At 35.4% G+C, this 24,980-nt stretch overlaps 1 protein-coding gene across 1 annotated transcript in view; it reads left to right on the top strand.

Moving 5' to 3' along the window:
• Positions 1 to 24,980, top strand: part of atrnl1b (attractin-like 1b) — a 1,075,952-nt gene that overhangs the window by 338,512 nt on the left and 712,460 nt on the right. Inside the window, exon 17 of the mRNA XM_039775615.1 lies at positions 8,352 to 8,540. Coding sequence (XP_039631549.1) covers positions 8,352 to 8,540 — 189 coding nt within the window. The remainder of the gene's footprint in view (positions 1 to 8,351; positions 8,541 to 24,980) is intronic.

Below are 24,980 nucleotides of genomic sequence, written 5' to 3'. Positions count from 1 at the left end.
ATACATTTTAAAATTAAATATGTATATAAACTATTCTAAATTTATAGAAAACCTCTATTTTCAAACACTTTGGCAAAAAAAAAAAAAAAAATTCTGCTTTCTTCTTTTTAAGCATGGGTTTAACCTTTGGGTCTTTACATGCCACATCAGCATAGTGACTGTGTATCTCAAATTAAAGTATTTCTGCTTTTGTGTTTTGCTTATATTCCCTAAATAATCACTAGAGGTATTGTGCGCACAAGTATTTTTTTTATCAAGTAAGAGATGGTTTTGTAGAATTTTTTAGGGTTCATCTGTCATAAGGAATATTTATGATTGCCATAATTTTGTAAAATGTTTGTTATGCTGCAGTTTCAAATGTGCATTAATCATAGCTTGTTTTGTGTAGAAAATATATTAAGGACATTTAGTTTTTATTTTATATAATAATTTACTATACTATACTAAACGTATACTATCTTTTTTAAAGCATATTTATTGCTGAAAGCAAAGTAATTTTTAGCACCTAAAATATATTATATAGCTTGGCTTTGATGTCTTGCTAATTGGCTGCTGAGCCATCTATAATAAAACCTAGTTACATGTATTAGCATACAGTAATATGTTTTACAGGATAAATGAAAGAAAGAGGCAGTCCTTTTTCCTTTAGTTTCTAAGCAAAAATACAATACAACTAGCGAGAGAGAATGGCTGTTTTCTTACTTAAAGCAAATGTACGAGTCTCTCTGATAAGTGGCAGCTTGCCTTCTTAGATGGAATCAGAAATATAAGTCAGCTGAAACATGGCTCTGCTTTTGTTTGTATTTGACAGTGTCTCTGCAACACAGTTTCATATCTTGTTACACCTAAAGGCAGAGTTACATAATCATACATTTTTACCCTAAAATAAGATCAACATTTTAATGCAAATGTGCAGTAAATATGGCACTGCATACATATATAAAAGATCCAATTTTCTTTTAAGGAGATGACAGCTTAAAGTCTCAAGTTGAAAATGTCTTTTTTTTTTTTCTTTCTTTTAAAGCTGATACATTCAATTTTGTTTGCATTTTTATTACTATAAATAATGAAACTTTCATTTAGGTATCTATGCAAAGGATCTACATTATGATTATCAAACCAAAAAGAAATTGATTTTCAACTTACTTTATAGTTATGGCCATATTGAATGCTTTTTATGTATATATTATTACAAATGTGTTTGAGCCTCTGGTAATATACCTTTAAATTTGTGCATTCTTAATTTTATTCATATGCATAGATAAATACACCTAATGTAATATTACATGTTTAAGTAGTTGTTTGTACCTTTTTTAATTGCCATAATGGTACAGAAATAAACTTTCATATCTTAGCATGTAATTGTTGTGTCATTAGATTTTGTAATAGTTTGACCAAGAGCATATATCTGGAGTCTCATCGTGACCACTTCATGTTAGGCTGTAAACGCCACATGCTGGATATCCCATTTTCATAGAGCCAAAAGGATAATACCATTTTCAAAGACCACACAGGAAATTCCACTGGTTCATGACCCAGGTATTCCCTTTGCCACTGCTAGTCCATAATGATTTGTGCAGGAAAATACTGAACAAAAGTAAATGCAAGATTCCCTCCTGCCTTTACAGTGAATGAGTTAAGTATGGGGATGTGTCTGTGAATCCATGGAAAATCAAAGGCAGTGGTGGAAAATGGGAACCTCCACTCCAAAGGTACTGCCAGCAACTTCTTTGTAGCATGGATACATTTTTCTAACCAAGGCAGTGTCTGTCTCCTTCAATGTTTGAGGTTGAATTTTGTGCAGCGCCCCAAATTTTCAATTTTGCAACTTGTCAGTGATCATAGCCACAGTTTTAACCAATGTGTTCTATGGTTGTCACCATTACAGAACCCATCAACATTTCTTTTTTTTGTCGTTTTCACTGCAGGAGTCTTGAACAAGGTACTTTCAAGTTTTTATGTCCTCACCCTCATTCAAGGTGTAAGAGAAGCATTTTCTAGAGGGAGAGATGAAGTAATTCAGCACAGAGTAAATATAAAGGCACTACAAGAAAACCCTTCTCACTAATTAAACATACTTTTCATCACTTTGTATGTCAGTAGTTTCAGATCAAGTGAAGCTGTCATCACATTTTGACCCAGGCTTGTTTGTGTTCTTCCACTAAACAGCATTTATTGTAAACATTGTATTTGTTAGAAATAATTCATGGCTAGAATAGAAGCCCTGTTAAACACACCAATTCAGTAAACCATGTATCCCAGTCATGCCTCTATACCTGTGTATGTCATTCTCTGCATTAATTCTGAACTCTCTTGGTAGGACTACATACACCTGTTTGTCTGTGAATGTAGAATATTTCATTTTTTCCCCACATTTTGGTACATTGTTTATTCTGAGTTTGTACAACTTATTCAGTTGATGCTTTAAACATGGTATTGATTGAGACAAGACTCGAATGTCTAAACTGATTGACTCACTTTTACTTCCATCTTTTATTCGCCACTGAAAAGGTCACTTGAAACAAGTAAAGCTAATCTAATAGCTGTGCCATTGTGACATACGCAAGATACTGGGGAAAAAAAAAATACCCCACTTTTGACCTCTGATATTATGGTATTCAGACATTTCAGAGACTGAAAAACAAAAGATGTTTGGTTGTCTTTTTGGTTTTCAAACCTACGATTCCATACCCATGCAGCACTAAACATTTTTTTTTTTAGTACTAGAGGTTAGTGTGTTTTTATTATTTTAAGATTTTATATATATTTTGTACATGTAAGAGACACAGTAAAATAGAATTCACAAGTACTAAAGAAGTACAAAAAACAGTTATATTAATATGTCTAAAAATATAAAAGTTAGTTCTAAGAAATTCTTTATCATTTTAACAGCAAGGAGACAGTCAAGGAAGCAAAAGTGAAACAGAATACAGTAATCCCTCCTCCATCGCGGGGGTTGCGTTCCAGAACCCCGATAGATGAAAATCTGCGAAGTAGAAACCATATGTTTGTGTAGTTATTTTTATATATTTTAAGCCCTTATAAACTGTCCCACACTGTTAACATTATTAGAGCCCATGAAGTAACACCCTTTATTCAAAAGTTTAAACTGTGCTCCATGACAAGACAAAGATGACAGTTCTTTCTCACAATTAAAAGAATGCAAATATATCTTCTCTTCAGGAGCAGAGAATTTCAGAGAGAGAGCGAGCGCCGCAAAGAAAAGCAAACAATCAAAAAATCAATACGTGTGCTTTTAAGTTTGGCGAAGCACCGCAATAAAGCAGCAATTTTCAGAGGAGCGTCAGTATCTTCTAAGCAAACAGCCCCTCTGCTCACATCTCTCCGTCAGGCGCAGAGAACGTCAGAGAGAGAGAGCGAGATTAAAGCAAACAATCAAAAAATCAATAAGTGTGCTTTTGGAAGCACCGCGATAAAGCGGCATTTTTTAGAGGAGCGTCCGTATCCACTAGGCAAACAGCTTCTGTGCAAACAGCACCTCTGCTCACACCCCCTCCGTCAGGCGCAGAGAATGTCAGAGAGGGTGAGATAGAGGCAGAGACTAGCAAACAATCGAGCACCGCGCAGGAAGCATATCTTATAGCATTGAGGAGTTTTAGTTAATATGTAATACGTGCTCTGATTGGGTAGCTTCTAAGCCATCCGCCAATAGCGTCCCTTGTATGAAATCAACTGGGTAAACAAACTGAGGAAGCATGTACCATAAATTAAAAGACCCATTGTCCCCAGAAATCCGCGAACCAGCGAAAAATCCGTGATATATATTTAGATATGCTTACATTTAAAATCCGCTATAGAGTGAAGCGGCGAAAGTGGAAGCGCGATATAGCGAGGGATTACTGTAGTAACAAAAGTTTGCACTAGTGTAAGCATCCCTAATTCAGGATGGGAATAAAATAATGTAATGATTAACTTCAAGAGGTAGAGGTACATAATAAGAAAGAATAGTTGAATCATGTATTTAAAATATTAAAATGTGTGCCTCTATTTAAATGTTTAAAGTCAAAATATTCTCGACTGTAATAGAAATTTTGCATTTTTCACCCTCTGATAGAGGTCCATAGAGGGCTTGAAGGATCAAAATAACATCCTATTCATAATCCCTGACCTTGATATTAAAATGATACCCCTCATATTTGAAATTCATCATTTTTAATATTTTAGGAGTGTCTGCTAGAGGGCTAGGACCATTGGTAAAGAATCAAATATAAAAATATTATATTCATTATCATCAGTCTTAAAATAGTATAAAAACAACACTCCACATGCCTGTGTTACAGAGCCCACTTTGTTCTAATTGTTGTGAAAGGGAGTAAGTTTGACCCCTCATCCAATTAGGGCCTGAAACCCTGGAGTCGGTTGATGTGGCTTGCACATCTTCAAGTTCTTTTGCTCATTTTTGCTGGAGACACCTATTGGTTTAATCTTTATGATAATGGTGTAATTTCCTGTCCACAAATGGACTAAAAATGAAGTATTTTCATGTTTAGACAGTCAAAAATAGTGGGAACCCCAAAAAGCTTGAGGTCATTCAAAGAATTCAATAAGTTATTTTTATGAATGCAATAGTTTATTTTCTCAGGAATCCATCTATGAAGAAGTTGAAAATATTTCGGTAACCACTGTGATTCTTATGAAGTACTCATGACTTTTGGTTTATAGAGAAAGATGCACAGATACAATTATAAAGGCTAAAATCAAATTGTAGCACTAGGTACCATTTAGTCAGGAGTGTTCAAAGAGCCTAAAAATTGTATGGTAAACCCTCCCTCTATCTATCTATCTATCTATAGAAATCTTTGCAATTTAGGAATTCTTAGAGATTAGAATAATTAGAAGCAATTTTTAAAGAACAAATTAAAAAGACGTACTGATTAGGGTATATTGATCTATTAATCTGTCTAAAATGTTAAGTGGACTGACTAGCAAATTTACTCATCACGAAAAATGTTATTTCCTATTTAGGTGATTTTGATATATCTGTATTTTGTGGTAAAAAAAAATCCCCCCACAGTAGAAAAATTAAATACCCCAAAATCTCAATCTTGTGGCAAATGCTAAGATGGGGACTAAAATCTTTTATTTTTTATTTATTTATTTTTTTTAAACCACTTTGGGGTAACCATTTAATTGTTTCACTGAATGACAGTGTTTATCTTAGAGTCTGTATTTTTGTGTCATAATCGATTGGGTTTAGACAGTTGCGTTTTCAAAAGTCACTATACCCCGATTTATTTTAATCCGGACCCTTTTCTGAAAAATATGTTGCCAAAACCAATATATGCAGTGTTGTCAAACCCTTTCTATTTGACAGTCTGTGTACGAAGAGAGATTCGGGCAGCCAGACAGTGGCAATGTGATGCAATTGGTGAAGTGTGCACATCATTTTACTGTGTATACCATATGTAACAATAACTGTGAGATAAACTTGCATTACTCTACAATTTTTATTAATGCATCGCCTTTCATTTTTGAAAGAGCCAACACTGTTTTTCATCTGCATATTATCATTAAGTTTGAAATACCAATCAATGATCATTGTTAATTCATTTCTGAAATTATAAAAACAAAGTGGAAATAATAAAAAAAGAAAAACACTGTAAATAAGTGCCACGACTAAACCAAATGCAGCAAAATGTTTCCTATAGATCAGGGTTTCCCAACCTCGGTCCACTGTGGCTGCAGGTTTTTGTTCCAACCAGATTCCTAATCAGTGGCAACACCTGATAACACTGATCTCATTTAATTATCTGGTATTATTTTTTTTTTATTCTACATTCAGAAAAGCACAGTAGCACGATTTTTACATTTATTAGACATTTAGAAATATTTCTGCTTTTGTTATAGATTTAAATGCTTAACTCTTTTGTTGATTTCATTATATTTTGCCCTTTCTCTGTGCAGTTTTTCTCCTTCGTTGTATCTTATTAATGACAATTAAAAATGAGCAGAGGAGACACGCTGGCAAACAACACTGAAAAATCAAAGGCTGCAACTACTTTAGCATCAGACCCACTAATTAGTAAATAATGGAGTAATTAAACAATTGGAACACTTAGAAAAGTAGAATGAAAATATTGTTAAAAAGAAAAAGATATATTATTCCCATATAACTGCTTGGTACATTTTAAATATATATATATATATATATATATATATATATATATATATATATATATATATATATATATATATATATATATATATATATATATATATATATATATATATATATACAGTGTATTTTTTTTACAAAAACTTGGTTTTCTAATTTATATATTGTTCCCAAACCACACAACTTGGGAAATAACACATCCATTAATTAGCACAGGAGTACAATTAAGAACAGAAATTTGTTGGAACAAAAACCTACAGCCACAGGGGGTCCCCAGGACCAAGGTTGGGAAACACTGCAATAGATGAAGGAGATGCTGATTTTTAGAATATGATATGAAATGAAGAGGACAGTGCTTTTGAGTGAATGAAGTAATTAGTCATTTTTTGTTGGTTGATATTTATTTGCACCCACTTTATAAAGAGGCAGTGTTTTAGTGATTGTTGCTAATGGAGAGTTTTAGCATTTATATCTTTGAATGAATCAACTTTTTAAAATCATCTTTGTAATTTTACTGAATACCATTATTGGTGATGTCATTTAATACAGACTTCTGCTACAATCTTTTTTACACCAGCACCACCAAGGCAGACATATTTTACTCATGGCCATTTGCATGTAAAATGTTCAAGTAAGATGTTCACTTGATATTAGGCCCTTGTAAAACAATATGATTAATAATACTACAAATGTTGTATGCAGAGAAGCACATTTAGTTACACAGTACTTCTGATACATATGATTAACCAACGGCACAATAAGTGAGGTCCATATAACTGAAAGTGGGAAATCAGAGATGACATTAACACTACAATCCCTCTGTTATAGCACATTTTTATTTGAAAACTATCAATGTCAGAATGGGGGGAGCGTGAACGTGACTGAGAGAATAAAAAAAAATACCTATCTATAAATTTACACTGGCTGTTACAGACTGCAATGAAATATATGGGGTGTTTTTTTTTTATATAATAGTAACAATAAGAGCAGCTCACTACTCAGAACAGATGCCCTCAGAATCGAACCCGTGACCTCTAGATTACAAGTCAGCAGTTCTTACTGCTGTACCACCTAAGCAGGCCTGTCAGCGCCGTACCCTAACCTGATTTCTTTTCCTACGGTTATATTCTTAAATAAAAGCACATTTGTTTTGTTATATTTGTACATTTTGTGAAAGTGTTTATTTGAAATTTGGACTTCAGTCTTCACGCATTATACACTTCATATCTACATTTTGTCAAATATTACTTTTAGTTACAACAATTCCTGCTTTTCATCCTACATTTACATAGATCGTTGTAGACACGGAATACATATGAAATGTGTGTATTGCAAATGACGCTATATTATTTACTCTATACAACTTCAGTCGCCTCACACCGAGGTAAATAAGACTTGAGCTGGGAGAACTTTTTGCCCTTTCTACGGTGGTGGACGGAATGGGATAGCAGGCTGCGTGTGCTGATTGACACATTTACAAAAGAAAAGACTCTGATGGAGAGGTGCGAAGGAATTTAATGTTGGCCAGGACTGCAAGTTTTCTTGTAGATTTCAGGGATTCTAGTGTTAACAAAAAGGGGTAGTTTAGAGTCATTTTCTTGAACAAACTAGAAATATTAGCTATATAATATACAATGGGAGCATTTGACAACTGAACTGCTGCATATTAAAACATTTATAAATCACTCTAAATCAGGGTACAGAAAAAGGCTTATGGGATGTTGAATTTCAGCATGCTGTGCAGAGAACAAATCAAGGCAGGTTACGAACAACTTAAAATACATTGTGTGCAGTTTTAGGCTCCATGTAACAAAGAAAAAAAATAACTGTTGAAAGACCAATGTTACAGTAAATCATCTCAGTTTAAGCAATCAAACGTTAAAATGTTATAAATATAAGAGGATTAGTATAGTAAATGCCAGATGTTGCTTTAAACAGCAAGAAACTGAGCACTGTCGCAAGATTTTGAAGGTTACATTTTGCACTAACACTGGAAGTATTTCTCAATACAGAGAAGAATTGATATGTTAAATAAGCTACTAAGCACTGTAGTAGCATTTCAGTTCTTTTAAGTCACAACGGTTTTGTGAAAGATTATTAATAATAATGCTATAATTTGCACATTTTTATTTATCAGGTACAGATTTTCATCATTACTTGATCTGTAGCTGCGCCGTGAAAGTAAAAAATAACTTCTATATTTTTTTTATTTTAGTGAGCCCTAACCAAAATGCCAGACCCTGCAAGACACCATGCTCCTTGCGAACAACCTGCAATAACTGCACTAGCCAAGCCATGGAGTGCATGTGGTGCAGCAGTACCAAACGCTGTGTGGATTCTAATGCCTACGTTATCTCATTCCCTTATGGTCAATGTTTGGAGTGGCAAACGGCAACCTGTCCCTGTAAGTAAAAAAAAAAAATGAGAACAAATCAAGCAATGTTCATGCACTTTTTTTATCATGCTTTTTAACAGTGATCTACATGTGTATGTTATTAATTATGCTTTGTATGACAAACTACCTACCACTCTCCTTTTTAGGTTGGCTTGCAGTGTTACAGATCACCTCACAGCAAAATTCTTTCCATAACTATTTATTTTTGCATCTCAGTAAAATTAAACAAAGCCAACTTGTTTTGCCTTTTATCATTGCATTCCAATTCATAATGGAGCTACCTAGTTCTTGTTGTGTGACTTGGATGGATGTGAATCAGTCAACCGCAGTTAAAAGCTTCTCTGCCTAATTGGAAATCCAAACATTCAGACGGCTGCTAACCTCTGATTACATTTTAATAATGTTCTGCTTACTCAAACATTCAGCCACTCCAAAAGGAAACCTTGTTTCTTTGTGTGTGTGGATGGAAAAGTATCAGATACAGTATCTCTGTGAAATTAATTTTGAGCAAATGCTGAAAAGATGTATTTTTCCCTTCAAAATACCACTGTCAGTCACATTTCTATACCCCCTTTTCGGTGCAGTTTGCTTTTTTTTGAAACCTCTGTGAATCAACAAGATGTAGCACAATGCTCAAGGTCACAAAGCTGAGCCAGTAGCTGAATAAATAATTCAACTGGTTGTTGGTTTCAAGTCAGGCTTACATTTGCCAGGTCACAAAGTCACTGCTGCTACTCCTTTATTAATTTCAATGTAGATGCTATGCAAGTTACTCCTCAAATGTCAAATATGAGAATTGCATAATAATATAATTATTTTCATTCTCATATCTTAAATTGATTTGTTTCTGGATTTCAGAGCAGCTATTTATCTCTTTACATTTAAGAAGGTATATATTTACAGTGTTTTTTGTGTACTGAGCCAGTGCTCAGCCATATTGCTTCCTGCTAATTTTTCATCCATACAGTCATTTTATTTACGGTCAAAGCAGATGACGCTTATTGAAAAATTCTTTTTAATTAAAAAGAATGAAAATTATTTAAGACAGCAACAAAACTTGTATCAGGTTTTTGAACAAAATGACAACTGCATGTATACAAAAACTTAAAATGTATTGATTGAGCTGTAGATGCTATAGTGTCTTATTTGAACCTTGCCTTTGAGTTTTTTCTGTATGAATAATCATTAAACATAGAACACAAGCTTATAAATCAATAATTGTATTAGCAGCAACAGCAGGCTACATTGTTTGACTACTTTCGTAGTCCACCTGTTTTAGCCTTGAGAGATAATATGCTAAGCATTTATGTGACTTTCAGACACCTTGCAGAAATTTGGAGCGATTTGCATAGAAAACCCAATTAGAAATTTGACAGCTATGACTTGGAGATGTGTGTACGATAATCTGGCCCTATGTGGTACAATCCTTGCACCCCTTTTCTTTATACAGTACAGTAATCCCTCCTCGATCGCGTGGGTTTCATCCCAGAACCCCCCGCGATAGGTGAAAATCCGCGAAGTAGAAATCATATGTTTGTATTGTTATCTATACTAATAAAAGGCAAAGCCCTCACTCACTCACTGACTCATCATTAATTCTCCAACTTCCCGTGTAGGTAGAAGGCTGAAATTTGGCAGGCTCATTCCTTACAGCTTATTTACAAAAGTTGGGCAGGTTTCATTTCGAAATTCTACGCATAACTAGAAGCTATTTTTCTCCATTTACTGTAATGGAGTTGAGCTTGAAAGTCGTGGGGGGCGGAGTTTCATGTGACATCATCACGCCTCCACGTAATCACACAGTATGTAGAAAACCAGGAAGAGCTCCAAAAACCGCTGAAGAAAACATACATTATATAATTAAGAAGGCAGCAAAACGATTAGAAGCGAGCGAGTGACATATAAAACCATATTCAGCGGCTCATGTGAACTGACGCAGTGTGCAGACAAAAAACAACAGTTCCAAAGAGTGCTAAGCAAAAACTGAATTAAACTGCTACACTCAAATAGACAAACCACACGCTGTGGCGCAATAGTAGAGGCTTCGCCTCTAGCGCCGGCTTCTGAGGTTTGATTCCCGAGAGGGGATGCACTGAGTATGTATGCGCGCTTCCCGGTACATTTTAGCCTCGCATCCCCTTGGTTTGAAACGTATGAAAAATATGCGTTAACGCAGAAAGACAGATCACCAATTGAAGCTTTATGAATAATGGATACTTTATTCGCGATCAATGATTGCTTTGGTAAAGCCATACTCAGTGTATTCATTAGATGAATGGTAATAAAGTAAGAGCGAGGGGAGGATGACTTATTGAGGCTCACAGGCAAAACCACAATAGCACACGGGCTCGATGTACTGTAGTGCGCGTCAACTCGATCTGAATTGAGCGATCACATTTGAAAAAATATATCTTTTCAAGTTCTATTTAGTCCATATGTGTCAAACTCAAGGCCCCAGGCCACATCCGGCCGCGTGTAATTATATCCGCCCGCGAGATCATTTTATATATTATTGTTATTAATGGCCGGGGATATGAAGCGCTGGTAACACAATAAACTACAGATCCCATAATGCAGCGCTTCAGCTGCCTTGCTGAACACTTATCGCGTTAATCAAGCCTAGCTTATGATGCTGCAAGTTATTGCGAAGCTAGCCCACACGATGCCGAAGAGAAAAGGTGATTCTGAACATAGAGCCTTTAAAACCGATGGGAGGCTGAGTATATGTTTACTGACATTGCCGGTAAACCCGTGTGTCTCATTTGTGGAGCTAATGTGGCTGTAATTACAGAATTTAATCTAAGACGGCACTATGAGACAAAACATCAAGATAACCTGAAAGACCTGAATGCAATGCACAAGATACAGAAAGCAGAAAAGTTAAAGAAGAATCTGACACTTCAGCAGACGTTTTTACCCGTGCAAAATCACAAAGTGATTTCAAGTGAAGCTACTTTTATGAGAGACACAAATGCACCAGTGCAACTTGCCCCACTTTCCTGTTGCCAAGTAATGTTGAACCAAGTCGGCACTACGGTGTTCCCAAATACGTACTTTGCTGATAAACTGAGCGCACTGAGTTCGCACGCTCCTTTGGTGGCTTTGAAGAACAAAAAAAGAATTTTGAGTTGTTTCGCAACCCATTTGCTGTCGATGTGGAAACTGCACCTGTGCAGATTCAGATGGAGGTGATTGAGCTGCAGTGTAATGGCACACTGAAGGCAAAGTACGATACTGCACGGCCCGCACAGTTTATTCACTCCATTCCGCAAAATGCTCCAGCTCCGTCAACATGCGGCTCGAACCTTGTGCATGTTTGGTACCACATATCTGTGTGAGAAGCTCTTCTCAGTCATGAAGACTAACAAAACAGCACACAGGAGTCACCTCACTGATGAGCACCTGCAGTCCATCCTGAGAATCTCCACAACACAGAACCTCACACCAAACATAAACGAACTTGTTGCCAAAAAAAAATACCAGGCGTCCAGCTCTGATAAAATGACATATGAGCAAAAACAACTGAATGATTTGATTTGTTATTGCTGAAAAGAACAAATTTTATTTATATTTCCAGGTTTTGTTATGCACCATGTTCATATTTGAATTTGTATAATTTTGACAGGATATATTTTTATGGAGAGCAAAATCTTTTGGGATATTTAAAATTTAAGTTTATTTTTATATAAAATTACATAAGAGTAAAGAAATTTGAATGTTTGTTCTTTTAACGTTTACTTTATTTCTAACTTGTATAATTTAGACAGGATATATTTTTATGGAGAGCAAAATATTATAAGTTATTTAAGGTTTGAGTTGATTTATTCCGGAATAATATTCTGTCGACTAAATAAAAATTCCTTCTATTTAAAATGTAAATAGACCTTGAACATATACGATAGTTGTATGTGTGTATGTAGATATGTATGTATATATGTTTATATATATATATATATGTATATATGTATACGTGTGTGTGTATGTATGTGTGTGTGTATATATATATATATATATATATATATATATATATATATATATATATATACACATATATATATATATATACACATATATATATACACATATACAGTATCCCTCGCTATATCGCGCTTCAACTTTCGCAGCTTGACTCTATCGCGGATTTTAAATGTAAGCATATCTAAATATATATCACGGATTTTTCGCTGGTTCGCGGATTTCTGGGGACAATGGGTCTTTTAATTTATGGTACATGCTTCCTCAGTTTGTTTGCCCAGTTGATTTCATACAAGGGACGCTATTGGCGGATGGCTTAGAAGCTACCCAATCAGAGCACGTATTACATATTAACTAAAACTCCTCAATGCTATAAGATATGCTTCCTGCGCGGCGCTTGATTGTTTGCTTGTCTCTACCTCTATCTCACCCTCTCTGACATTCTCTGCGCCTGACGGAGGGGGTGTGAGCAGAGGTGCTGTTTGCACAGAAGCTGTTTGCACAGAAGCTGTTTGCCTAGTGGATACAGACACTCCTCTAAGAAATGCTGCTTTAGCGCGGTGCTTCCAAAAGCACACTTATTGATTTTTTGATTGTTTGCTTTAATCTCACTCTCTCTGTCTCTCTCTCTCTCTCTCTGACGTTCTCTGCGCCTGATGGAGGAGCGTGAGCAGAGGGGCTGTTTTGCAGAGGCTGTTTGCTTAGAAGATACTGACGCTCCTCTAAAAAATGCTGCTTTATTGCGGTGCTTCGCCAAACTTAAAAGCACACGTATTGATTTTTTGATTGTTTGCTTTTCTTTGCGAGCGCTCTCTCTCTCTCTCTCTGAAATTCTCTGCTCCTGAAGATAGATAGATATACAGTATATAAATGTATGTAAATGTGTGTCTGTGTATATATATATATATATATATATATGCCAGCAACACTCATGAAAATGACAAAACAATTACATTGTCAATCATGTTACGTTATTATTAAAATGTTTCCTTTTCTTTTTCATTACTTCTTTAACACACTACTTCTCCGCTGCAAAGTGCGGGTATTTTGCTATAGATGTATATGTATATATGTGTATATATATATGTATATGTATATATATGCATATATCATATATATGTGTATATATATATATATATATATATATATATATATATATATGTGTGTGTGTGTGTCTGTGTGTCTGTGCCTACATATATATGACAGCAACACTCATATCAGTGACAAAACAATTACATTAACAATCATCTTACATTATTTTTAAAAGCGTTTCCTTCTCTTTTTCATATCTTCTTTAACACACTACTTCTTCAAAGCTGCGATGCACGGGTATTTGGCTAGTGTGTATATATATATATATATATATATATATATATATATATATATATATATACACAGTATATATAATCTATACTAATTAAAGGCAAAGCACTCACTCACTCATCACTAATTCTCGAACTTCCCATGTAGGTAGAAGGCTGAAATTTGGCAGGCTTATTCCTTACAGCTTACTTACAAAAGTTAAGCAGTTTTCATTTCGAAATTCTACACGTAACAGTCATAACGGTCGACAACGTCCACCATGTTGAACTTTCTTATTTATGGCCCCATCTTCATGAAATTTGGTAGGCTGCTTCCCTGCGCTAACCAAAACCGATGTACGTACTTATTTCAGTGGTATGACGCCACTGTTGGCCGCTATATTGAAGTTTCCAATGTCACTAATTCTCCAACTTCCCGTGTAGGTAGAAGGCTGAAATTTGGTACTTATTTCAGTGGTATGATGCCACTGTCGGCCACCATATTGAACTTTTCAACGTTCTTTGTTACTTATGGGCACATCTTCAAGAAATTTGGTACGTGGGTTCCCAATATACTGCAGCTCGGTCACCGTGTGCGGCGGCATTGAGTCCCCCATCCCAGCTCTTGCCAAGTTGTTGGCTGCCTGCCTATATAAGGCCGTCCGTCACTCCAGTCTCTACATTCCCTTCCTTTCTTCGCCACGGGATTCCGTCTCCTGCTGATAACTACAGCCTTTTTATTTAATCCACGGCTTCTCCGCTGTTTTATTGTTTATTTATTACAATTATAGTTATTGTGTAGGTATTTTAGACTTACTTTACATTGCTCAGGTACCCATTTCCTTTATCATTCCAACCGTACCCCCATTAACATGTCTTATCGAGGTGATCACCATTGATCAAAGAACTGTCACTTACCGATTGGTTTCCATGCCCGGAGATGGCACCTACCTTTTCCATTCTCTTTGTTACATATTGTATGGCCATATCAGGCTCACTCTTGATATCCGGAGGAACATTGTGTCTTATGTATTGAATGACTGGGACAGGTTCAAGAAGTGGACTGATGATGGTACAGGAGATCATTATTCTACACAGGAGCACTATAAGAGTGAAATGCTTAAGCCCTTCACCTATGCATCTGCATGTCAATTGATGGCTGCCGGTGAATTGTTCGGTTGTCGCTTTCAAGTGTACCGAAATGCCCAAATATTTTACACCTTTCGACAACCGCCAATGCCTCTTAAACATCTTAGATTCACAGGTGACAAATTCAGTAGTGGACACTTTGATGTTTATGAATGTTTAAACTCTCAAAAGCTGGATGTGAAGTTATCGATGAAACCGGTTGTATACTTACAACGCTTGACAGATGCCGAATGTCTCTTCAACACAAGTCCTACAAATACTGTCGTAATTGAAACAAACCATGAAACTCGAACCGATTATGATAGCAGCAATCCAAGCTGTGAGATCTGAGACAAGATTTCTGTTCACATGGCCCAACTGTATGTTGCATGCTCAAGAGTAAGCTCAGCGCACAGCTTGGTCATATTACAACCGGAGGGCCAAACTCACAATATGGTATACAAAGAGATTAACAAATAATTATTGGTATATTATCCCTCAGTTTAAAAAGGTTTAATTTTCTTCTTAATAAAAATTTTAAGGCACTACTTCGCACTCGGCTGGGCATTTTCTAGTATATATATATATATATATATATATATATATATATAAAATATGTAATTACTCCAATCTCCAGGCTGTAAAATAAATGAACCACACGCCATGATGCAGTGTAAAGAGGCTTTGACGCTGACGTCCGAAATTAGATCCCTGCAAGGGGTGCAGTGGAGTGTGTAGCCTTATGAGCCCAAAATAAGGGCAAAACACGTGTTGCATACTGTTTGCGTTATTTGACAGTAAACTATGTAACATTCTGTGATCTGCCTTTCACAACTGAGTGGGCCCGTGGCGGATGTTTGCGTTATCTAGTAGGTAACCACCCATACAATCAGATCGGGACCCAGGTTGCGAATGCTATGAATATACGTGTGTGTGTGTATATATATATATATATATATATATATATATATATATATATATATATATATATATATATATATATATATATATATATATATATATAGTCATGCTTGGGCCACAGATTTGCACATGAAAATAAGAAGGATTTTTATTCAAACACTGCAAACACATGAGCTTAAACGTGCTCCATGACAAGTCAGAGATGACAGGTTAACTAGGAGCAGAGAAAGAGAGATAAAAGCAAACAATGAATTCCAAAACCGACAGGCGCTGTGCAAGGCTTTTAAGTTAGCGGAGTATCGCCTGAGGCTTGTATTACGCGTTATAGAAAGTAGAAAGTAAGGAGCAATGTGAGGGTAGTCTGTGTTTCAGGGGTATTCCCAGGGGCGTCTTTGTCCTCTTGGGGTGCGATCACCCCTCCAGCTTACAATAAATAAATATATATATATATATATATACACACACACACACACAACAAGCATTTAAGCATACTTGTTACATGTGTACATAGAAGCATGTAGGCACATTTATTTTTACATTTTCTAATCTTATTTTTGTGATTTGACCTTTAAGCGCTGTGTGCCCATCCAATATTACAATGAATCAGTGCAGTGTGCTCTTAGTTCTGTGATAATGGGTTGTATGGAACAGTAGACCTGGTAAAGTCCTACACTTTCATCAATTCTTAACCCTTTTTCTTTTAACGCTATGTAGCACTGTGATTAAACCTGGCTGTAAAATCCATGTTCAGATGCTTTTTCAGCTTGATGATCCTGAAATTTTATAACATGGCTGTTGATTAATTCATGTCCCTCAAGTTCACATTTAAATCTTATCTGTATTTTAGGTGCATTCTGCTCTGCCATTTGCTTGCCTTACCTCATTGATATAATTTCATGTTCACTTTGTCTATTTTGATAGTTGCACATATGGTTCATTTGTTTGGTTATTATTATTTATTGTTTTTTTATTTCTTTTGATTTGTAAGGTAATAATTTTAAATGTATGGTCCTCCTTGTGGAATGTGCTTTGATTGATGGATTTCAATTATCTTTGTTTTCTTCATCTTTTTTTTTCTGATTGTGCTAGTCACATGCCTTTTTAAAATCTCCAGCATCTGTCTTATATCACCTGCTGACTGGCTACAAATGTGGCTGATTTACTTTGACCTTCAATTAAAAGTGGTTACAAGGTTTATCAGATTTTAATGACATTAAAAAGACCACCCACAGTTTACCTAAAAACAAAAATTATTGGAAGTCTAATTACAGTTTTCAACAAGTCTCTTTGTCTAAATGAGACTGGGATTTTAAAAATAAAAATTTTGAAAAGAAAAGTTATTGGTGTTGTACAGTTTCTTTTCTTGTTGGCTGTAGAACCTTAGAGAATTCTGATCTCCCTCATAACAATGAAGCAATTACTCTGTACTCCAAAGCTCCCATAACAAGATTTAAACGTTTGGTGTTTAGTCTCTCATTGTGTGGGCCACGCTAGCTCTTTTGATGCATTACCACATTATAGGCAATCAATCATGTTGCTTTCAATCTTGGTGGTGTTAATTGTTATACAACTCTTGAGTTGTGTGATAGTGTTAAAGCTACAACTGGATTAAATGTTAGAGTTGGACTTAGATGGATGAGTGTTTTTTTTATTAGCAGTATCCCTACTTATTACTCTAATACTTGTTTTTAGAGTTTACTGTATCTTTTATGCTGAAATCTAGAAATCTTTTTACAGTCCTTAGAGAAATATTTTTTGGATTTGTTAATCAGAAAATGCCATATTAACACCTTAATTACTTTTTAAAAGCAATTAAATTTTGCTTGCAGGATATGGTGGAAAGCACAGCTTTATTAACAAGCACTCTTTGTAAGAGTATTACAATAAAACACTCTTAGGTGCTCAGTTGGGCGCACCGTACTGATTGCAGTGGCAGAAATGGGCCAATCTAAGACCATTTGGGAACTGACATCTTGTTCTTCAACAGGCAGTCGTAGTAATTGAAGGAGAATTACATTTAAGCAGTGTACAGTATATATAATCCATTCAGCCACATTAGAGTGAAGCTTGATAGGGCTTTTCACAGCTTAATCAGAATTGATTTTGTGCTGCCTGAACTTGGAATACATACTGTTTATAGTAATTATGGGAGAACTGCACTTTTGCCAGTAAAGTAATAACAAGGGTGGTGAAGGTGTTGTTACTGAAGACTCCTTTCAAATATATTATACTATGTGAATATATATTTATGTAGCGTATTTAGTTACCATCCATTATTTTTGTACAATATACAGAAACACAGAGTGATGTCTTTTTTTAATCAGCATTTGTATTTGGAAAAGTTGGAAATGGCTTTGAAATTAGTTTTATTGACAGCTACTGCTTTTAAAAGCCTTTATTAGCCCTGGCATGTGTTTAAGCAACTCTGTGCTTTAATAATCTGCCATTAAAACGGGTAATAACTTACTGCTGATGTTCAGCTATCCTGTTGACAAACACTGATCACCATAAGCCATATGACAAAGAAAATAATTTAACAATAAGCAGAATTTGTATGATATATCAATTTTCACTTGTTTGTCTGGTGACATTCCTGAGTGCTTTCTGTCCTGAACTTATTAATGCTGGGTTAGGTTTTAGTTTTTCACAGTGCTAATTGGGATATACAAGTTCAGTAAAGGAATAGCTGGATATACTGAATGTTTATTCAACTTACTTTAATATTGCTATGAAGTGGAAAATATATGGCTATATGGCCGTAATGTATAGCTAGTTTAGTTTAACAATAGCTAATTAGTTGTAATTTCATTAAAATTTTTTGCTTAAGGATAGGAAGACCACTTCACGATGTGCTAATGTACAAAGACCAGAATGTACGAAATCAAAAAAATTGGCAGCTTTACAGGAATGAACACCAAAATAATAATACACCATGGCTGGTGATTTGGCTGACAAATTGGTTATATACTGTATCTGACCACTTTAGTCATGCTGTTAAGAAGCTTATGACCTTCACCAATTAAGTCTCACAAGAATGCATACTGATTTTTTTTTTTAAATTGTACTTGATGCCTGATTATCCTGGCTCTTTCTAAACTTTATGGCAGAAATTGTTTTCCATTTAACATCACAAATCAGAAAATTAATTTCACTCCAGAAAGTGGTATGCGTGTATTTAATTGTAAATATTTATGTTTATTATAAGTACAAACTAAAAGTACATTTTTTTATGAAGGTCCTTAATGTTTTATTTGCTGGCAAATTCTTTTGTAGATTGGATTCCACATAAAATTAGAGGACATTGTTCATTTCTTTATTTTAAAATTGTTAATTAAGGGATTCTTCATGCCCAATGAAAATTAAACACTAAGTACCCTTAAACCAAACAAAGTTTAAAAGATTACTTATTTATGATCATAAATATAATGGAATAGGCTTCAGCAGGCACTCACGTGCCTGTTCAGGACTGAGAGTTAGAAAATTACTTTCTTTTTTTTAAATATCATATTAAAAATATATATGAAATTCCTTAACTAGATTTTCAAGACACAACTCTTGATCAATGAATGAGGCAGAATGATAGATCCTCAGTTTAAAGGCGTTATGCCATTTAAGCAGGCTTAACATTTATGCCCCAAGATATTTCAGAAGCATTTATATAGCAATATTTTAGCAAAGAATGCATTCGCTTTGGATGCTGTGAGCATATCACTTAATAACTCCCATGCAGATTAACTTGAAAGTTTTTTCCATGGACATTTTAACATTGTTCAGTATTGGGCCCACACTACTCCCCATTGAAGCCCTTTGTGATACTTGTTCTCCATGAAAACATGAGATTAAAGTTTGTGTAAGCCATCACTACAAACAACACGTGGTAAATATCAGATAAAAAAAATACTATTATTGAACAAAATATTTATTTACGTTTTCTTTGGCTTGCTCTTTTTTTTGCACTGCTGATGGTCATTTGAACAATAAATCTTTGATAATGTATAGTATGTAAAGACGATTAACATGTACATGAATGGCTAATACAAACAACATTTTGTTCTGTATTGGTGTTAGTTGCAACGCTCTAATTAGGCTAGTGAGGCTAAATTCCCTATCTGCTGGTTCCTCTGTAAAAATAAATTGATGAAATAAGAAGGCAGGTTTAATTTAAAACTCAATTGCTCAGTCCTCATGTGGTTGTATTTAAATACTCAATTTTCATACTTAACATTTTTTCATATAAATCATACTACCTTGTGGAAGAATTAGCAGTGTAATTGGATTTTTATGGGATGATTTTTGTCAATCCTGTGTTCTTATTAACATAATTTGGACATTACAGTAAAATATGGCACAGTCTCAATTATCCATGCTTTGATGTCTATCTATACTAATAAAAGGCAAAGCCCTCACTCACTCACTCACTGACTCATCACTAATTCTCCAAGTTCCCGTGTAGGTAGAAGGCTGAAATTTGGCAGGCTCATTCCTTACAGCTTACTTACAAAAGGTTTCATTTCAAAATTCTACGCGTAATGGTCATAACTGGAACCTATTTTTTCGTCCATATACTATAATAGACGTCTGCTCGATGGCCTGCCCATATAAGGCCGTCCGTCAGCGGCAATCCAATAGAAGCACTGCCGCTAAATATTCACAGGTGAAGGACTGTGCTTATGCAGAAGAAGATGAGATGGTCAGGGTGGTGTTTGGCACAAACTCAGCGAAACTGCGAGAAAAAATTTTAAGTGCCGGGTCTTAGCTAACATTAAATACAGCCGTGGACATCGCACGAGATGGCACCAGCACAGCTGGGAACCTTCGATGCATGTACACCAAGTGGCTCACGTGAACTGACGCAGTGCACAGACAAAAAGCAACAGTTCCAAAGAGTGCTGAACAAAAGCCGAATTACAAAATTGAGAAGGCAGCAAAAAAATATGAAGCGTCTGACACATACAAGCATATTCATAAGTGCAATTACTGCGGAAACAAAGCACACGGTGGAAAAAGTCAATGTCCCGCTAAAGGAAGACAGTGTAAAAAACCCGTGCATGCAGTGTGTCACGTCTCAGATAAAGAGGAAGACGAGCTGTTTATTGATGCAGTAAGAAACGAATCGATGAATGAAACCTGTTATCTTTACGATTGACAAACACGGAATGTGACTTGAACACAACACATCCTACAAATACGAACATGATTAAAAGAAATAATGATAATCAAATCCTTGATGACAGCAACACTCATAACACTCACAAAACAATTACTGTATATTTACAATCATGTTGCGTTATTTTTAAAATGTTCCCTTTTCTTTTTCATAACTTCTTTAACACACTACTTCTCCGCTGCGAAGCGCGAGTGTATATATATATATATATATATATATATATATATATATATATATATATATATACAGTGTGTATGTATATACAGTCATGTGAAAAAGTTTGGGAACCCCTCTTAATTCTTTGGACTTTTGTTTATCATTGACTGAGCTTTCAAAGTAGCAACTTCCTTTTAATATATGACATGCCTTATGAAAACAGTAGTATTTCAGCAGTGACATTAAGTTTATTGGATTAACAGAAAATATGCAACATGGATCATAACAAAATTAGACAGGTGCATAAATTTGGGCACCCCAACAGAGATATTACATCAATACTTGGAGTTGAGCCTCATTTTGCAAATATAACAGCCTCTAGATGCATCCTATAGCCTTTGATGAGTGTCTGGATTCTTTATGGAGGTATATTTGACAATTCTTCCATACAAAATCTCTCCAGTTCAGTTAAATTTGATGGCTGCTGAGGATGGACAGCCTGCTTCAAATCATCCCATAGATTTTCGATGATATTCAAGTCAGGGGACTGCGATGGCCATTCCAGAACATTGTACTTCTCCCACTGCATGAATGCCTTTGTAGATTTCAAACTGTGTTTTGGGTCATTGCCTTGTTGGAATATCCAACCCCTGTGTAACTTCAACTTTGTGACTGATGCTTGAACATTATCCTGAGGAATATGTTGATATTGGGTTGAATTTATCTGAACCTCAACTTTAATAAGGGCCCTAGTCCCTGAACTAGCCACACAGTGCCACAGCATGATGGGACCTCCAACAAATTTGACAGTAGGTAGCAGGTGTTTTTCTTGGAATGCAGTGTTCTTCTTCTGCCATGCAAAGTGCTTTTTGTTATGACCAAATAACTCAGTTTTTGTCTCATCAGTCCAAAGCACTTTGTTCCACAATGAATCTGGCTTGTCTAAATACAGAAAGGGCTTCTTTCTCATCACCCTGCCATACAGACATTCTTTGTGCAAATTGTGCTGAATTGTAGAACGATGTACGCATACACCATCTGTAGCAAGATTTTCTTGCAGTTCTTTGGAGGTGATCTGTGGGTTGTCTGTAACCATTCTCACAATCCTGCGCATATACCGCTCCTGTATTTTTCTTGGCCTGCCAGACTTGGGCTTAACAGCAACTGTGCCTGTGGCCTTCCATTTCCTGATTACATTCCTTGCAGTTGAAACTGACAGTTTAAACCTCTGAGATAGCTTTTTGTAGCCCTCCCTTAAACCATAATACTGAACAATCTTTGTTTTCAGATCTTTTGAGAATTGCTTTGATGACCCCATGCTGTCACTCTTCAGAGGAGAGTTAAGGGGAAGTACAACTTGCAATTGACCACCTTAAATACCCTTTCTCATGATTGGACACACCGGTCTATGAAGTTTAAGGCTTAACGAGTTGATCCAACCAATTTGGTGTTGCAAGTAATAAGTATTGAGCAGTTACATCCATTCAAATCAGCAAAAGTACAAGGGTACCCAAACTTTTGCACAGCCAGTTTTTCATATTTGATTTAATTTCATACAATTAAATACTGCTTCACTAAAAATTGTTGTTCAGAAAACGCCCCAGTACTCAGATGTTCCTAGCAAATTAAAGACCTACCACTGTTATCCTTTTTGTTGCAAGTAGAGTAAATTATTATGCAGGCTGAGAGGGTTTCCCAAACTTTTTCATATGACTGTATATATATATATATATATATATATATATATATATATATATATATATATATATATATATACCCAGATCTACATACTCGGTATACTAGGTACGCCTGATGACCCCAAAATTAGGGCGACACACGTGTCGCGTATTTCACACTAAAACTATTTCAATATATATACATACATATATATACACACACATACATATATATCAGCGCTTCCCGATTCATTTTACCCTCGCATCCTTACCCTTGGTTTGAGACGTATCAAAACTATTTTTCTTGCATTGTACGGATTTATTGCTGGTGGCCTGTCTATCGTAATGGCTGTAACATATGCGATATCGGAGACACTCAATATCTTTAAAATAATATTTAGTTTTTACTCTATATAAGCAGTGTGTTTATATACATAATTTCAATGAATCTTAACTAATATCTAAGAGAATACAAAAGGATTATGCTGTATAACTCTGCGGGGAATATTTATAAACAGTGTGGGAGAGTTTATAAGGGCTTAAAATATATTAAAAATAACCATACAAACATATGGTTTCTACTTCGCGGATTTTCACCTATCGGGGGTGGGATGGGGGTGTCTGGAATGCAACCCCCGCGATCGAGGAGGGATTACTGTATATGTAGGTATGTATATATATGATTAAATATGTGTGTGTATGTATATATATGTATTTGTCTGTATATATGTGTGTGTGTGTATGTATGTGTGCATGTATATGTATATGTAGATATGTATATATATATATATATATATATATGTATATATATGTATATGTGTGTGTGTGTATGTATGGATATGTATATATATATATTTATATGTGTGTGTATATATATATATATATATATATATATATATATATATATATATATATATATATATATATATATATATATATATATATATATATATATATATATATATATACACACACACACACACACACACACACACACACACACACACACACACACACACACACACACACACACACACACAGTGGTGTGAAAAACTATTTGCCCCCTTCCTGATTTCTTATTCTTTTGCATGTTTGTCACACAAAATGTTTCTGATCATCAAACACATTTAACCATTAGTCAAATATAACACAAGTAAACACAAAATGCAGTTTTTAAATGATGGTTTTTATTATTTAGGGAGAAAAAAAAATCCAAACCTGCATGGCCCTGTGTGAAAAAGTAATTGCCCCCTTGTTAAAAAATAACCTAACTGTAGTGTATCACACCTGAGTTCAATTAACGTAGCCACCCCCAGGCCTGATTACTGCCACACCTGTTTCAATCAAGAAATCACTTAAATAGGAGCTGCCTGACACAGAGAAGTAGACCAAAAGCACCTCAAAAGCTAGACATCATGCCAAGATCCAAAGAAATTCAGGAACAAATGAGAACAGAAGTAATTGAGATCTATCAGTCTGGTAAAGGTTATAAAGCCATTTCTAAAGCTTTGGGACTCCAGTGAACCACAGTGAGAGCCATTATCCACAAATGGCAAAAACATGGAACAGTGGTGAACCTTCCCAGGAGTGGCCGGCCGACCAAAATTACCCCAAGAGCGCAGAGACGACTCATCCGAGAGGTTACAAAAGACCCCAGGACAACGTCTAAAGAACTGCAGGCCTCACTTGCCTCAATTAAGGTCAGTGTTCACGACTCCACCATAAGAAAGAGACTGGGCAAAACGGCCTGCATGGCAGATTTCCAAGACCAAACCACTGTTAAGCAAAAAGAACATTAGGGCTCGTCTCAATTTTGCTAAGAAACATCTCATTGATTGCCAAGACTTTTGGGAAAATACCTTGTGGACTGATGAGACAAAAGTTGAACTTTTTGGAAGGCAAATGTCCCGTTACATCTGGCGTAAAAGGAACACAGCATTTCAGAAAAAGAACATCATACCAACAGTAAAATATGATGGTGGTTTTAGTTTTTTTAATGTTAAGGTCCAAATTATTATGGCAGCACCACACTGTACCACCTCTTCACTGTATATGGACTTCTCATTGTTTGAAATGAAGCCTTTTGATGTTACGTCATCTGCTAATATAAGAAGGTTGACAGACG

The sequence above is a fragment of the Polypterus senegalus genome, chromosome 1 (assembly GCF_016835505.1).
Source record: "Polypterus senegalus isolate Bchr_013 chromosome 1, ASM1683550v1, whole genome shotgun sequence".
Lineage (NCBI taxonomy): Eukaryota > Metazoa > Chordata > Cladistia > Polypteriformes > Polypteridae > Polypterus > Polypterus senegalus.
Note: the sequence above shows the minus strand (reverse complement) of the source record. Positions and strands in the feature narration are given on the sequence as shown.